The 18,919-nt window shown below is 38.1% G+C and overlaps 1 protein-coding gene across 1 annotated transcript; it reads right to left on the minus strand.

Annotated features, from left to right (window-relative positions):
* LOC140930049 (uncharacterized) lies at positions 1-810 on the minus strand. The gene has a single exon (XM_073379706.1). It carries the CDS (start codon positions 808-810, stop codon positions 1-3), a length of 810 nt encoding a protein of 269 aa, XP_073235807.1.
* Positions 811-18,919: the final 18,109 nt, after the last annotated feature.

Here is an 18,919-nt window from a genome sequence, read left to right on the forward strand (position 1 = left end):
TTAAGAATTACAAAGGATGCAATTGGAGCAATTGTCGTCGTCTATCATCACACCTAGATCAAATTTACGAATACAATTTTTGAAACTAAATAATGATGGGAGAGTTCTGATTTCCCTTTGTAGCTTATTCCACAACTTTGGTCCCAGGTAGGTGAGCGAGTGTTTACCATATTTATTGGTCCTAAATCTGGGAATGGCGAACTCTGCCGTCCTCAAGTTGTAGGGTGGGCAATGCGCGTGAAATAGCTCGGATATTTTGATGGGGCATAGTTTGTGTTTCACCTTATACATAAGGATAGCAATATCTAGCAGTCTTCTGTTCTGAAGAGTCGTTAGGTCACTTTTGTCCAGCAATGCTTGGTAGCTTGATTGCTTATCTAGGAAAACTGCGCGTAGTGCTCTTTCTTGGACCCGTTCAAGCTTTCTTTTGTCGGTAGCACTACAGAAATGCCAAGTCAGGTGGCAATAGGTTAAGTAAGGCAATATGGCTGATTTATACAGAGTTAATTTAGCATTGGTAGGGACAAGTTTTTTAAGCCTTAACATTACACCTACTCTTTGACTCGCCTTCTTACATATTTCATTAATGTGAGTGTTAAAATTCAACTGTTCATCTATGGTGACCCCTAGCAACTTAAGACCGTCAGAAGATTCGATGGTGTGTCCTTGAAAGTGTAATGGAGTGTTACTTTCTGTCTTGTTATGCTTTAAAGTCATAGTTTGATATTTGCTCAGGTTTCCTTGTAGCAGATTGCTAGCGTACCATTGGGAGGCCCTATTGGCATTCCTCATAAGATTGGTGTCAGCCATTTTCAGGTTCCCCGCTGTTTCATACATTTGATGGTCATCCGCGTATATAGAGAGATGCGAAGTTATTACGTATGTCAGATCGTTTTGAAAGATGTTCCATAACAATGGGCCAAGGGCCGATCCTTGTGGACAACCCCTATCTGTACGCTTCCATTCACTTCTGAAAGCTCCCAGTTTCACTCGGTTCAATCGATTACACAGGTAAGATCAAAGTAGATCACATAGTTCGTCATTACCACCAATGTCATTCCGTTACTGGTGAATTTTTAGATGCGCTATATTCAAATATGTTCTTTCCATTGATTACGCGCCCTACAAGAATAACTTGTCATTCGGCAACTTTAATTGACAACATTTTCGTCAACCAATTTTTCGATAGATCCAGGAGTGGACTGTTTTTCACTGATATTTCTGACCATCTGCCTATATTTTCTATTCATTTCGACACCTCAATCTCAGCATCTAATGAAACTGTTTTTGTTCGAGATGTAAATCAAGTCAACACAACTAAGTTTCTATCGCACTTGGAGAGAATTGACTGGTCTCAGTGTGCCACTCTTGATGATCCAAATAACGCCTATAACAGCTTTTTCAAACAATACTCTACGGCATATGACTCATGTTTTCCTTTAAAAAAACTAAGGCGAGCAATTACCGTTTGAGAAAGCCTTGGTTATCGAAATGACTTCTGAAGTCGATAAGAACGAAAAATAAGTTATATAGACAGTATCTCACTAATCAATCTTTGCATTATGAAATTCGTTATAAAAATTACAAAAACAAATTGAATCACTCATTAAGAATCGCTAAACGTATATATTACGAAAAGAAAATCGATGCTTTTAAATCAAATGCCAAAGCTACATGGAGAGTTCTAAACGAAATTATTAAGACAAAAAAGAAAGCGTTTAAATCAATTCCATCTTTAAAGTTGACAACCAAGAAATTACGGACCCAGTAGACATCGCTAATAGATTCTGTAGTTATTTTTCTAATATCGGACCTAATCTAGCCAAAGAAATTCACTCGTCTGTCTCTCACCGCAGTTTTCTCTCTGGTCACTTTTGTCAATCGGTGTTTTTTGATCCAGTGACTCCAAATGAGCTATTGGAAATTTCCAATGCTTTTCGACCAGGTAAGGCAGCTGGCCATAATAGAATTCCCATTTCCATCATAAAAAAGTCAATTCAAATTATAGCCGTTCCTTTAGCTCATATAATCAATTTATCTATCTCTCATGGCATTGTTCCCGACCATATGAAAATTGCTCGCGTGATACCACTCTTTAAAGCCGGTGATCGATCACTCTTTACGAACTATAGACCGATCTCGATTCTCCCTAGCTTTTCTAAGTTTCTTGAAAAGGTTGTTTATAACCGTCTTTATAATTATTTAGGTAAACTAGAAATTCTATGTGATAATCAATTTGGCTTCAGGAAAAATCATTCAACTTCGTTAGCATTGCTCTTGATCGCAATGAACATGCCGTTGGCGTTTTCCTTGATCTTTCTAAGGCCTCTGATACCGTCGATCATAATATTCTGCTTGACAAACTCGAACACTATGGTATACGTGGCGTGGCTCTGGACTGGGTTAGAAGCTACCTCTCCAACAGGTTGCAATTCGTTCAATTTAACGGTCAATGCTCCTCTCCTCAAACTATCTGCTGTGGTGTCCCCCAGGGATCTATTTTGGGCCTCTTGTTTTTCTTGCTCTATATTAATGATTTAAATAATGTATCGACGCTCGTCGAGCTGATTTTATTCGCTGATGATACTAATTTATTTATGTCCCATAAAGATCCTGTCTACCTGGCAGCCTCACTCAATTCCGAACTTAATAAATTATCCACTTGGTTTAAGGCAAACAAACTCTCCTTAAACCTAAAGAAAACAAACTTTATGTTATTTAAGCCTAGACAGAAAAGGTATCATTTTCCAATGCAAGTATGCATAAACGAACAGAGAATCGAACAGGTTAAGGAAACGGTCTTCCTCGGTGTAGTCCTTGATGAACATCTGTCTTGGAAACCGCACATTTCTCAAGTAGCTCGTAAAATCTCGAAAGCAATAGGTGTCATTAATAGAGCAAGATTTTTTCTACCTAAACCGTGTCTAAAAACTCTTTATTATTGTTTAGTTTATCCTTATCTTCATTACTGTATTATTGTCTGGGGATCTACGTACAAAACCAATCTTCGCCGTCTTGTCTCTTTGCAAAAGCGAGTTATCAGAATTATTTCTAAATCAACTTTCGATTCTCATTCAGACCCTATTTTCAAAGAATTAGAGCTACTAAAACTTTCCGATATTAGACAGCTAGAATTAGGTAAACTTATGTTTTCTCTTAACCATTCTCTTTTGCCTTCAAAGTTCAACAATTATTTTTCTTTAAACAAACAAGTCCATAGCTATGCCACTAGACACGCGAACGATTTTCACCTTCCTTCTTGTAGAACAAACCTTCGTAAATTTTCTGTCAGTTTCCAAGGACCTACTTATTATAACACTGTAGAAAATGATATTAAAGAATCTAATTCTCTACACTTATTCAAAACGAAATTGAAAAAAAAATTATATATGAATTATTAGTTATAAATCTTGTAGTAAATAGTTATATTTCTTCCATGTCTGATATTATTTTTATACTTATTGTTACTTGTACCATACCTTACATTTTGTCAACTCAGTCTATGTAATTAGTTAATTTATACTTACCTTCATTGTATTTTGCTTTCGATCCTGGCCTTACCGTTACTGTTAACTTTATTTTTACTCTGAGGGAGCCCAATGTCTATAAGCCTCATGGTTTCTTTTTGGGCTTCCTCGCCACTTTCATTTGCTTTTGTGTAACTGTCTTGCTTTTTCGTTATTTGTATTTTGTGGTAAATCAAATAAAGTTACAAGTTAAAACCATACGCTTTTAATTTGCTGATCATTAAGGACGGATGAAGCGAATCAAAAGCCTTACTCAAGTCGGTAGATAAGATTTTAACAATTTGTTGGTTATCACGTGCTGATTTCCACGCTTCAATAAGACTTATCAATGTTGTTTCACAACTGTGGCGTTTACGATATGCCGTAATTCGGGGATCCAGACGGCTGTCGAATTGCTTAGAAATCTGGTCGCTAAGTAGCTGCTCGAACACCTTACTAACCACTGGAAGGACAGTTATTGGTCGATAGTTCCGACAATCTTGTGGATCCTCTTTCTTAAAGACGGGCGTCCATTCCCCCCTTTTCCAGTTGTTTGGCCATTGTCGATTTGTAATACATGAATTGTACAGATTCGCCAGTGGTATAGCAAGTTTTTCCGCTCCATATTTCAGTACTCTGGCTGGCATATTGTCATATCCTGATGCTTTCCTCGTATTAAGTGACTCCAGAGCCTTTCTAACTTGTGCTTGGTTGACTGGATTGGACTCGATCTTTGGTTCTGAACTACTCGCCATTTGTATTTGCAAGACACTTGGATGGTTATTTAAGTCATTCTCCGAGGAGTTTCTTAAGTTGACATCTCCAATATCGCTTGCTATAGTAGCAAAGTGACCTGCTAACATTTCCGCAACAGTCTCTTGGTTGCTAATGATCTTGCCGTCAACTTTTAAGTTAATATCAGTTCCCAAGACCCCTTTCTTAGATCCGAGAAACGGTTTAAAAGTTTCAAAGAACGTTCTTGGGTTTTCTTTAAGGTCAGACGTCTTTTTCTTCCAGTATTGCCGTACAACAATTCTTCTTTGTCTGGTTGCCTCATTTCGTCATTTCACTTTCTCTTCCCAGTTTTGTTGTGTCCTTTCATTTAGATACTTCTTAAAAGCTCTTCTCTTTGCTCGCATGGCATTTTTCCATGCGGTCGTCATATAGGGTTAGTCTTTATCCCTAACTCGCTTCTTTTTCTGAGGGAAGCATTCGTCCATAATGTCTTGCATGATTGTATTCCAATAATACACCTTGTCCTCAACATCATCAAACAGGTTTCCGACATGCCAAGGTGCCGTCATTAGTAGGTTATCATATTTCACCGGATCAAAATTTTTGTAACTCCTGAAATGGATGATTCTACGTGAATGTTTCCTCGCTTTTTCTTTCATTATACCATAGATGAGCATATGATCACTTAGAGCAGGGTCGTAAACTCCTCCTCCAATGAACAGGTCTGGTTGGTTGGTCAGTAGTACATCGATAAGCGTGGCTGTTGTTGTTGTTCCGTTTCTATCCAATCTAGTTGGCTGCTTTATAAGACATTCAAAGCCCTGCGCCATTTCGAGGTCCAGGAGTAATTTGCCCTCCTTTCTCTGAGGCCTTAGCCTATCTAGGTTAAGGTCACCAATGACAGTCACTGCTTCTCTTTGAAGCGACGCCTAAGTACAAATGTGGTTCAGTTCTTCCTCTAGCGATTGCTGGTATGCTCCCACTAATGGTCTAGGTGGTCGGTAAAGACCAATTATTATCATATTTATCTTCCCAATTTTCACATCCAGCACAATTGGCTCTAGACAATGGTAGTGACGATCAGGTTTTAATCTCCTACATGGGACTACGGTGGAGATGAGAGCCAAAATACCACCACCTTTTTTTTCCTTTTATTTATAGAGCAATTTATAGAGCGGGGGCAGCTGTAGTGTCAACTATTACTAGTTTATCCTTTTATGAGCCAGATATTTTGCATAAACAATGCAACCGTGTATAACAAACATAAATAACCATATATAGCTAGATTAGCTGATTTATTATTCATCGTTGTCATTTATCGTGTGCATTTCCACTGAACTTGATCGCCATATTTCTAGGAATCAAGCGCCATACAGAATTACATTTACTTTGACCTAACGAAGAATTTACACAATTTCGAGCAATACTGACAAGAAAGCGAGGTTACCAGTGTGATAACACAGCGAGCTACACGTTCAAGCGGTTAGTGACCAGACATTTTAATCTCTATCAAGTGCCCCGAAGGTACAAACGAAACTGAATATATAATGAGTCTAGCAGCACGTGCAAATGAAATTCAACACAGAGCGTGAAAATTACCATATTATAATCGGCTCCTGCACCCTCCCAATTATAGAGAAATAAGAGAACAACTTAACGAAAAAAAAAAAAGTAAAACCAAAACAAACGACTAAGCACATATTAATGAAATTCAGTTCTTTGGAAAGAGTTCTTAGGCTTAAGTAAGCACATAGTCCTGTAGACGCTTGGGCGGCTGACGGACGCGCGTGGACCTTCTCGGTACCTGTAAAGGATTGGGCGACTTAGGTGCGTCCGGCACCGAAGACAACGGATCGCGCGGCTGGTCGAATGTTTCCACGCGTGTATCTGGAGGTGCCTGTTAGCGTGTATATTCGCGTGTCTCTGTGTTTCTATTGTGCTTGGAATTAAAAACGAGCACAATACGATCACGGATTAAACTATCCCGCAAACAATCGCAAAAATTACATGTTTTGGCCAGATTCCTCAACTAGGCAACAAAACTATCAACCGACTCCGTTGGAAGCTTGTCTCTCATATTAAAACAGTATCGTTCGCAAATTTCGTTGACTTCGTCGATGCAATGCTTCTCCATTTTTCCCATTACCACGCGCCAATCAGTCGAGTTCTCCCCCTCGGCGTAGTTGAATGTTTTGATGACTTTGATGACTTTCAACGCATCATCTGCGATCGTATGTTTGTACATCGCCAACTGAAACCCTGGGGTTTCCCGATCCAAACGAGAAATGACAAAATAATTGTTATATTTCTCCTTCCAAAGCTTCCAGTTTTCGGCAATTTCTCCACTATGTTTCAAGTCAAGGTACTTCGGGGGAGTAATCTGATAAAAGTCGACGATGGCGGCGCTACCGCACCAGAATGTCCATTGGAGGTATCACCACCGGGCACGCTGTATAACGTAGACGGTTAAAAAAACAACAACAAAAAACGAAGCAGAAGCGGCCACCGCTGCCACCATGTGATAACACAGCGAGCCACACGTTCAAGCGGTTACTGAACAAACATTTTAATCTCTATCAAGTGCCCCGAAGGTACAAACGAAACTGAATGTATAATGAGTCTAGCAGCACGTGCAAATGAAATTCAACACAGGGCGTGAAAATTACAATACAGTCAAACCTCTTTAATACGGACACCAAAGGGACAGAACCAAGTGTCCGCTTTACAGAGGTGTCCGTATTATAGAAGTAGGGAATGTATGATTTCTGGCATTTCTGGGACCAAAGGAACTGTCCGTAATAGAGAGGTGTCGGTATTATAGAGGTGTCCGTAAGGAGAGGTTAGACTGTATTATAACAGCCAGCAACTAAAAACATTTTGGGAGCACGAGCAAGCGAGCACTCGTTTAAATTTTGCGCGCAAATCGAAAAAATTTGAAAAAAATTTTAAAAATTTTAATGGAGCATTCATCACCCCTGTTATTTGAACCAAGTCCAAACGTGAAAACGCATGTTTATTTATCTTACTCAGTCCCAAGTATGTGACTATGATAACCGATTCAACAAGCCGCAACATCGAAATAACAAGTTAAATCAAGCTGTGTAGTGTGAACAAGCTAATTTTGTGGTAAGTACTATGTATGCTAATGAAACCTCCCTCCTCCGTTAGTATGAGCGCCGCTCAAGTCACAAGTCTACACAAAGAACGCTTTAACGGATCACTCACCGTTTTACGGTGAGTGATCCGCTTTAACTTTATTTATTATTTGTCATCTTGCTAAGTTAGATGAAAGTACGCATACGGAGCAACTTCAGAATACCCGGACACATTATATACATAAACTAGTTTATAGAGTTAAAAGATTCAACAAGTCGCAAAATCGACGTAGAAATTGAACCGACTGTCAAGTGAAGCCGAAGCTAATTTCGTATATATTAATGAAAAGTCTAACCTTCTTTAGCTTAAGCGCCGCTCGCGCTTCACAAGTCTACGGGCGCGATCCATTCAACCAAACTTCCCGGAAATTTCGGTCCAAAACTCAATGGATCGGTTCGGTCCAACCGGAAAAGTTTCGAAAAAACGGGTCCACCTTTTGAGGTGGTCCTCTTTTCCCGGTCGGACCGGTTGGAATTTTGGTTGAATGGATCGCGCCCTACACAAAGACCGTAAACAGCGCTTTCTTTAGTGCGCTGCTCGCGCTTTACAAGGCTACACAAAGACCGTAAACGGTGGTTAATTTCATTTTAATACACATCTTAATGCTCAGTTTTACAATCACACGTTTCTTAAATCATTTTAAGCAAAATATCTTTCACACATTCTATTCGTAGACGACCGGGTTCCGCCATAATAAAGTTTTCAAAAACATTCGAACTTAGATGTTTTAGCGCGTGATTTTTCTAGATATCGAGGATAGAATGGAAGGAATAATACAAAGTACCAAGGACTTTTAATAATTCAGATTTAAAGCTTCAACATATGAATAGTAGGCGAACTGACATATGAGACGTAGGCGAATCGACTCCAGTCGTAGACACTTATGTGCCCTATAATATCTAACCTATAGACACATACATGTTCAACCTCAATCATCCCCAAAATAGCCTGCAAGCTTTACCTTTTCATGACCTGGATGAGAGAAAATTTCATATTCTAGATAGATCCTGTCACTTGCAGATAGATAATTTAAAAGATTTAGATTTATATAATTTGCTACCCAACCCTGACAAATCTGATGATGCTGACCCTGATCATATATTAATTAACCCTCAATCTGATTACTATGATATTTCTAGTTTGAATAAGGTTCTAAGTAAATCAGGAGCGAAATCCTTCTCATTTCTTCATTGTAATATTAGAAGCCTATCAAAAAATATTGGCTTACTTGAAGATATGCTGTATTCTTTAAGTGAACAGCCTGATGTATTAGGAGTTTCTGAAACCAGGCTAAATGCAAATACCACTTTTAATACTGAGTTGATTAACTATAACATCTACCAAGCTGATTCTCCCACCCCAGCGGGAGGGGTTGCTCTTTATGTCAGTAAAGCTTTAACATCATTTCCAAGGTAGCTACCCCCAAAAACCAAAAAGCCATCTTGGTTGGCTGTATCTACAAACATCCAGGTGCGAATATTGATGAATTTAATGGGAAACTTGACGAAACAATGAAGCTATTTAACCCAAACAAGTACCAATTGTATATCCTTGGTGATATGAATATAGACTTTTTTAAATGTGATAGTCATCCACCTACAGAGGCTTACCTTGACATGCTGTATTCCAATAATTTATTACCAATTATTACTAAACCAACACGTCTGACCTATCATTCAGCTACATTAATTGATTATATCTATACCAACAGTACATCCAAAATTGTCTCTGGGATTGTAGTGGTAGATATCTCTGATCACCTCCCAGTTGTCTGTCTTACAAATATACCAGTTAAGAAACTCAACCCTATTAAGTATTATCGAGATTACAGCAATTTTGATCAAGAATCTTACTTACAGGATATCAATGCAGTCAACTGGAATGCTATCTATAGTAATGATCTACATGAGACAGCTACTAAAATAACTGACCTGATTAAATCAATTGCAGATAAACATGCACCAATAAGGCAATTGTCCCAAAAGAAACAGAAATTGTGTACTAAGCCGTGGATAACTAATGGTATTCTTAAATCAATCGAAACTAAGCATAAATTATACAAAACACACTTTCTTTCTAACAATCCAATGAAGGTGACGGAATATAAAAAGTATGCCAACAAACTGAATTGGCTTAAGAACATCTGCAAAAAGAACTACTTTTCACAACACTTTGACCCATGTAAAAACAACCTGAAGGCATCTTGGAAGTTGATTGGTATGCTAGTTAAGCGCAACTCAAAGGGACAAACCCCCATCTCGAAAATTAAACGTAATAATTAACAATTATTCGCCGAAGGCGAAGTTAATATTGTTGAATAATCCCCGAGACGAAGTCGAAGGGATTATTCAACAATATTAACTGAGCCTGAGGTGAATAATTGTTTTAGTATATTCACACGAAGTGATCTCAACATAATCAGAAAGGAAACCATTAAAAAACCATTAGTTTGATTGACGGGTGAAAATTCATGCGTGAACACGAAACCGTAAACAGTAGATGCGCAAAAGTTAGATCTTTACAGTATCTTCAAACATGGCAAATCATAGTTTTAATCCTTTTGTATCGAGTTTTGTAAGCTTTAGCATCAACGGTTTAAAAAAAAACGCCGACAATTTAAATTACTACCCAATTCTGAGAAGAAAAGTATCTAGAGCTTTATTTGTTTCTGTCAACTCACCGTGAATGAGAAAGTTTTCTTCGTCGCTTCTTGCAAATGCTGTCAACAGCGGCTGCGATCAAGGTAAGCGTTGTTTATCTCCAAAGTTCTTTGCCTTGTTAACTTGCTGGCACGTACAATTTTCGAAAATATTTGCCTTCCTCTCTTCTCCATAAATTAACCTCTATTTATAGACAAAATTGGTCTTGCGAGAAAATCCCGAAATCACAAAACAGTGACAAAGCGACCTCGTTTTCCTCTGTAGTGGTAAACATAGCTTCGAGCGTACAAAAAGTCAGCTAAAGTAAACCACTTCACAATAAATCACGCTGTTTAAACACCATGAAGTCTTTTCTTGCCTTCAAAGTCATCAGCACTTGGATATTCGTGTATTTTCAAACAGGTTTTACTTTGAAACTTTGGCAAAACACCCAGTTCACGACAGCGATTTTGCTCGGCTTTATATTCACCGCCTAGCGCGGTGAATATAACGTCATAGTCCGAGATAGCTAACCAATCAGATTGCTTGAATTACCAAGATCACTGAGTGTGTATATACTAATAGAGCTTACACTAACAAGGCTGAGATTGCCGATCAATTTAATAAGCATTTTGTCAATGTGGGTCAAAACCTGGCCAAAAGAATTGAAAATTGTGATGGAAGTCCTACCCAATTCATAAGATCGACTCCAGTAACTAGCTTTGTTATGTCCTGTGTTACTGAAACCTAAGTATGTTCACTTTTTAAAGGTTTAAATGATCATAAGTCATCCTTACATATTCCTAATAAATTAATTAAAATAGCTGCCCAGCCATTGTCAATACCTTTAATATATATCTATAACCAGTCTATTGAAACTGGAATTGTTCCTGATATTTAAAAAGTCTCACAAATTTCCCTAGTGTATAAGGGTGGTGATGCTACAGACCCTAACAACTATCGGCCCATAGCAACTCTCTCACCTTTTAGTAAAGTACTCGAGCGTCAAGTCTATAATCAGTTATATTCGTTCATAGATAAACATCAAATCTTGTACAAATATCAGTTTGGATTTAGGAAAGGATATTCCACTGAACAAGCTATTCTTGAAATTACTGACAATCTGAAGCTAGCTACTGACAAAGGTCAAATAACATGTGGTTTACTTCTCGACCTATCAAAGGCATTTGACACAGTAAATCATAAAATACTGCTCTCTAAACTATATCTGTATAGAATTCGGGGTGCACCACATAATTGGTTTTAAAGTTATTGCACAATCGAAGACAATATGTTAAAATTGACTCTACTAAATCTGGCTATGAAAATATTACCTGCGGTATACCCCAAGGCTCGACTCTAGGTCCTCTTTTATTTTTGCTCTATGTGAACGACTTACCAAACTGTGTCGACAAACTTTCGGTGCGAGCTTTGCTGATGACACCAATTTATTTTACTCTGGCGACAACTTAAAACAGCTAGAATCCGTAATGAATCAAGAGCTTAAACAAATTTATAACTACTGTGCTCTAAACAATTTATCTATAAACACTGCAAAGACCAATTACATGTTAGTCTCATCATCTAGGTGCCACCCAAAGATAAATATCACTGGTGTTGAACGGAAAGATTACATAAAGTACTTGGGAGTTTATATAGATAAACATCTCAACTGGCAACCATAGATAAAACATGTAAATAATAAATTAGCTAAAAATTTAGGAATCCTTTCAAAACTAAGATATTACATAGATCTGAATATACTGAAACAAATTTATTATGATTTAATATATCCCTATTTGAGTTACGGTATTCTTGCTTGGGGCCGTGCCAGCAAAACCAGATAAGATTGTCTTCGTATTAAGCATAACAAATGTCTCCGCACCATCTTCTTTGTACATCCTAGGGAGAGTGCTGCTCCCTATTTCAAACTCCTAACAATCCTCAAATTAGATAATATATATAAATTAAAAATATGTTGCTTTATACATAGAATGAGAAATGAGACTGATAGCATTCCAGACATTTTCCTTGATGTCCTGACTCCAGCATCGCGTATACACAATCATAATACAAGATTTGTCAGTATATCTGAACTATTTTAGGCCAAGAGTATCCACCAACTTAGGTAAGACGTCCTTTAAATTATCCACTCCTAAAATCTGGGAGACTGTACCGCCTGGTCTCGAGTGTCTGCCATATCATAAGTTTAAGAAAGAATGGAAGTCCTGTCTTCTAACCAACCAAATCTGACCTTGCTTATATCTTCTATCACTGATATTATTTGAAATTTTATTCCTCTCTTTACTGCTGCCAATTATTTCAACATGACGGTGTCCAAAAAGAAAGCTCTTGCTACTTTGGACACCGTACACAAATGAACTTAATGTCTTTTAGTTAATTATTATTTGTCAGCTACTTTCTTTTCCTACCTACGTACACTTATGTAAATATCTTATATAGTGTGAATAAAGAATTGAATTGAATTGAATTGACCGTAGGCGAAACGACCGGATACCGCAAATTCAAACACATAGCACTATGTGAAAATGCTTTGCACTACGACAACAAAACCACCATCAACAAGCAAAGTTTATGAAGATTTCAAAAAAATTTTTTTCAAAGATCAAAAAAATGAAACACACCTTTCTATCTTCAAATGTTTTGCGCCTTGTCAGGTAGATCTTTGAGCTGAAACACTCCCGTTTTCAGCCGTTTTACCCCTAGAGAACACGCAAACTTCATCAGTTGCCATTTTTTTCCTCTCATGTGCTTCCTCATCATTCAAAGGCGTAGCTCCCAAAGGTACTGTGGGACAAGGTCATTTCTAGGCGTAGCAAAGAACTGAAAAGCGACCCTGATTCGTGTCCCTTGGTTTGGGCGCCATGTTGAAAACTTGGGTGACGTCATCATATATCCAGTTCTGGTTGTGGCCCGGACTGGTCAACGCAAATTAACATCTATTGTCGCCTGCGTTGCTGGTACAACGCGCTCCGTAAACGCGAGCTGCAGTGATGTTATTACAGTCCCTCTATTTTTCTCGCCCCCCTCCCCCTGGAGCTATAATCCCGGACGCCCGCCCCCTCGGTACGTAAGACGCGCTATATCTCGACAAGAGAGGATAAAGAGGCTCTCTTGATCTCGACGATCTCACGAGAAAATAGGGGATCTATTATATTGCTTCTGATGACGTTCACCTGAACAGACCTTTCCACGGTTTTTTTCAACTTTTGACATAGAAAAGTTAGGGTAAATCCGTCGACACCACTGGAAAAAGTGCCCTAAAATTAGTAAAACTGCCAAAATTGAAAGTGATTATACGTCTTAAGCGAGCGAAGATAGAGCTCCGCAAAGTTACGATAATTTACAGACGTTTGTTTGTTGGGGGGCAAGTGTTTGCCCCCACCATACCAGGCCTGCCACCATACAAATAGCCTGTGTGGCAGGCGTTAAAAGGGGAAGGGGATGGGGGAATTTGGGCGCGCGTGGTCTCGCGCCCTAATTCCCTTCCCCTTCCCTTTCAAACGCCTGCCACGCAGGCCGCCATAAAAACGTCTGTAATATTTCGTGAATTTGAGGCCGCTGTATCTTCGCTCGCTTAAGACGAATCACTGTCAAATTTGACAATTTTACTAATTTTAGGGCGCTCTTTCCAGTGGTATCAACAGATTTTGCCGAACTTGTCTATGTCAAAAGTTGAAAAAAACTGTGGAAAGGTCTATCAGAAGGGGGCAATATAAGCTCTATCGTAGTCTTAGAGGAGGAGAACTTAAGACTATGCGACCTTTTGTTGGTGGTGACCCTCAGTGCGTTTCTATATTGTTCTACACGTACGTTTGCATCTCTGGCCATCAGTTCCTTTGCTATATTAGGTTTGCTAAGCCTTGATTGCATCTGCGTTGGTTTATTTGCTTAGTTTCTGTCTCTTTATTTTTGGGGACGACATGACCGTGACTGAATATTATAAGATTGCGAACTCATTAGCTTCAAGAATCAATGGTGTCGGTCTTCATTTATGCTTTCTATAGTAGTCGCTGCGTATTCGTTTGCGCACGACATTGACTGCACACACTGATTTCTAGATTCCGGTAGGATCCTTTTGTTTAACAAACGATTACCATATTATTTTGGACGTGTAACGAATAGTTTTCGCCCCAACTTTTCCTGAAGAGATGTTAATGAGTGATTTTTATAATTGGATTCAAAACGTGACGCTTGTGGCCATTAATCCCAATTAAAAAAACAGTTTATATTCTTTCTTGTGTCATCTCTTTCGCAAACCAGTACGCCGCCATGCAGAGCTATCGACCGATTCTTAGACTCAGATTGAAAAGCCTCGCAATAAAAATTGAATTCGGCTGACAGCTGTTTTAAGAAAGGGATCGTCTATAGAGGAGGCCATATTCTACATATTTTATACCAGGTCAAGTCATATACTATAAATAATGGCGGTTACTTTGGTCTGAAGTAGTCGTCTTTCAAGACGTCAGGAAGTGCCATCGCAGCCGTCTCCTCGCCCTAACCCCTCCAACGGGCTGCCCGGCCGCCTCTTAGGGGGGTGGGGTGAGGAGACGGCTAGCGCTTTAGACTATTTAAAACCAAATAAACATAGTAAGGGGGAAGTAAAAGGTGATGTCAGACTTACTATGTGTTCAACGTTTTAAAATGAAGAATTACTTATTCTACTAATACTTACAATTCCAGGGTGCTAACGTAGTTTTTGCCTCGTACGTACACGCCCAACAGGAAACTCAAGTAGTAGATAAACCTCAACTTTAATTAAGCAGTTTAGTTGTACCCGAGATCTGAATTGGACATGTTTCCTGTGATTTACTGCACCGGCATAGTCTAAAATCTGGAGTGGACCGTGGACTCTGGATCAAAAAAAATAAGATGAAAAAAATGACCAAAAAAAATTATAGCCAAAAAAAGAGAGAAAGAAAGAAAAGCTAGTGCGCAAGAGGTTATAAAGCTAAGCTTTTACTCCCTTATAAAATGTCCCCTTATATGCGCCCCCTTGTACCTGAAAAACACCAAAAGACACTTTCGATTGCAAGTCTCCCCGGATATAAGCCCCTGCCTCTTGTCTAGCTTGTATTGAAATGAATACGATTTTTTAGAAGGCGTTTTGAGGCTTAACGAAGCGAGTTAAGTTAAACAGAAGCCCATAACCCAAATAGTATTTTGATTAGCACCTCTAGGCACAAGCTGTCAGTCACACATGTCACAAATACGATTGCTAGCCTTTAAAATCATGAAGCGTTTGCAAAGGAAAAGAGCTTTTTGAAGTCTTCTATTAATTTTGTCGTTAATTTTAATAAGGAAACAACTTAGCTAGTTTTCGGCAAAGAAATTGCCGTATGGAGTCCTCAAACTGCGATGCGTAGTTTCTCCAGAGGGAATTTAGCGAGGTAATTTAGAAAATATTCATCTATGCTTTCATCAGAATGTTGGAACCGTTACACATCTTTAGTTGGCTTTCAAATCCTAGGGGTCAATTGGCCAAGTGTGGTGTAGATCATACTTGGCCTTGAACTTCGGCTTCTTTGAACTACAAAACAGACAAAATAATGTTTCCATGGTCACTAAGTAAAGTTAAAGTGACACTTAAAGAATATGCCAAGTGCCCTTAGATTATACTTACAAGCTCTAGTGTGAAGCTAACAGTGTTCAAATAAATTGAAAGGCAAAAAAGATCTCCCCTTACAATTTTCATTTTACGTTTTCAGTCCAGTGTTATGTGAATATCATTAACTCGGGAACCTGCAAGCCCAGACGTTTATCTCTGCCGCTGGGTTCGCAGGCTATTAGCTTGCCTCGACAAACTGTAGCGGCAAAACAGATGTCATATAACGCTGTTTTGATATTTATAAATAATTTAACACCTTTTTGAAATCAGACAAATCAAACTGCTAGCGAAAAATAGCAATCATTGTACAGAAGCAGTTTTAAGGAACACAAGTGGTAAGTTTCTAATCGTTTTTTTTTCTTCAACTTAGAATGATGAAAATCATAGTAACCTTTAATATTTTGTAATTACAGTTGACCACGACGGGACTGAAGGAATAGTCTCTCCTCTCTCGTCCGAATCAGATTATCCATACGCGTGAATCTCTGACTTATGTTAAACTAAAGCCACCCTTTAGTCAAAGGAGTGAATCATTCGGTTTTGTTTCTAGGTATTTAAAACAAATTCTTTACTTTTCCTTTTGTCGTGCTTTCCCCTTCTCCTCTTCCTAACTTGGGTTTTTGTCTAAATTCATCTTAGTCCGTCTGTCCGGAACGTACACCATTTCGAACGTTATTCTGCAGTATGTTCTTTCAGTTTTAATAATTAACAAGCAATACACGCTCTATTGAAACATACATACATGCTTTATTAAAACATACATACATGCTTTATTGAAACATACAGGGGCTTTTCAGGGTCAATTGAGCAATCGTAGTCTAGACGTAGTTAACCTTAAATAAACATTTCAGTTTTTGATGCCTCTGACTTTGTAAGATTTGCAAGTAAAGTATAAAGCCCTTGGCTTTGCTTTCGAATGGACTATTATTTCTGTTGTCAATCAAACTGGTCAATAGACCTTTTTTAAATAGTTGGTCCCGTAATCAACTTTCTGTTAACATGAAAACAATACTTTTGGAACAAAATGATTTAAGCAGGAACTGAAAGACCATATAAAAATTAGGTAACCCGTAAATTTTCAGCGGTATATATCTCAAAAATAGCGATTGCAACGGCCGCCAAATAGAAGGTACCATAAAATTCCAACCTAAGCCCCGGGGCTTATATTTTTCAAATGCCCTTTTTGAGGGGCTTACTTTTGGAGGGGCTTATATTCGAAGGGGCTTATCTACGGAGGGAATTTTGCGTCTCAAAATCGATTGGGCTAGCCTTATAGTTGGATGTAAATTTACCATTTTTGCTTTGTTTTACTTTGTATTTGAGGGCAATTTTCCAATTTCAAGCCCCCAGGGGGCTTATTTGGAGGGGCGATTTAACGGAGGGTTTTTTACGTTACCGGTTTGGGGGGCTTATACATGGAGGGGCTTATTTTCGGAATTTACGGTATTCGATATGTGGTGGAAAACAACTCTTGCCACCCCAGTCGCGGTTCAGTGGCTTCCCATTCAAATCTTGATTTTGAAATGTCCAAACTGTCGTTGAATCTTTCTCTAACGCATTACAGCGTTTCCAACGAACCTGCGCGGAAACCCTTCCTATTCAAGCCAATACAAATTTCTATCATTTACGGCAACCATTGCAATTGCTACTTTTGAGATATCTTTTTAAAAAAGAATTGTTTTTGTGTTTACAGACAGTCGATCACACGACCAACTTTTTCAAAAAGCCTTTTTTTTTTGCTTGAATCACCATCTTCGATGCATGCCCGTATTAAGAATCGGCTTGAGATATATTTCTATAAAATTTGCTTTTAAATCTTTTAATTTATTTACTTACTAGTATTATCTTCACTTACTTGCTAAACGTATTCAGAATTAGGATTATAAATTATCACTCCTTCCCTACAATTGTCAGTTGAAAAGATAAAAAAACTAAACTAGAATCTTCCTTAGGAAGCTTTAAAGTAAGTACAGGTTGACTTAAATGAATAACTTTCGGAAGTTTAACTTTCAATATCCTGGCTTCTTTTGGCATAACTAACTCCAAAAATATACTTCTACCCTAATCACCCTAGCTCACCCTAGGGCATCTGCAGATAGTTTCAAATGTGTTTTTCTACTAAGCTTTTCTTTACTACTGGGCTATCAAACAAACAACAATTTCATTTTTTGTGAGAAATATAAATAATTACTTATTACTAAAAGTAAGAAATGTAAATATCGTAAGAAAAATAAATATTTTGCATATAGAAGAAGCAGATAATCTTTGCACGAAAGATTCACGGAACTGTCCTTTCTCACCAGAATTGTCTGCGAAATATAAATGTTGAAAAATGTATTCAGATAAGCCTTATTCTTCTATCTCGTAAATCTATTAAAGCCGTACAGTTCGTTGATAATAAAAAATTGGAAATCAAATATGGACTGCTGTAGCGCGGAGTGAAACCGTGATCTCCCCAAACGAGAAATAAAATAATAATTATACTAATAAAAAGAAAAAACTGTGAATTCGCAACGAACTGACATGAATGTTAAATGTAGGTCAAAATCTATATAATAATGTTTTCAGAGTAATAGGCTCCTCACGTTTTACATGTTGTTTAACATCTTGAAAAGTATTTCTGGTATTGCAATTTTAACTCGGAGGGTTTTTTTAATTTTTTTTAAAGTTATCTCATCTTTTAGGGATGGCTCTCTACCGAACTTTTAATTAGCAGACAGTGATTGTTAATTTTCAGTTTGAGCACATTGGTCTTAAGTCATTAAAATGTTTCATGATTTGTGTAAACAAAGAAGCTTTGATCACCCTTTCTGACTAATTGTGTCGGCTGAAATATCAACTTGCTTGACATTTCTATTATTCCGCTTAAAATGCTTGAACTGTTAGTGTCTTTTTCTTGAAGTTTTAGTAAATGCTTTGTAAGGGGATTTGGCGTTTCATCAGTATACAGCTTTTTCCAGAAAGGTTGTCGGAAAACATGTGCACGAGACAATCCCGAAAAGTAATATGGGATATGATCAATACACTGTTCCTGACATTGTAGCTGTCGAACCTACTTTTGTTGCTTTCCTTTAGCACTCGCAGACATATGTCCACGGCCTCTCCTGCTATTCTTTCAATTTTTTTTGAAAAACAGTGAGCTCAAAGCCACCCACAATACCTTTCGGGTTTGTCGCGTGCACTTCTTCCGACAACCTTTCTCGAAATAGCTGTATACTTTTTTAAAAAAACTAATTCGTGTCCCGGTTTCCGTT

This window comes from Porites lutea, chromosome 3, assembly GCF_958299795.1.
Source record: "Porites lutea chromosome 3, jaPorLute2.1, whole genome shotgun sequence".
Lineage (NCBI taxonomy): Eukaryota > Metazoa > Cnidaria > Anthozoa > Scleractinia > Poritidae > Porites > Porites lutea.

What these genes read in the sequence shown, in the direction of transcription:
- LOC140930049 (XM_073379706.1), bottom strand. Translation starts at nt 810, where the DNA reads ATGGCTGACACCAATCTTATGAGGAATGCCAATAGGGCCTCCCAATGG.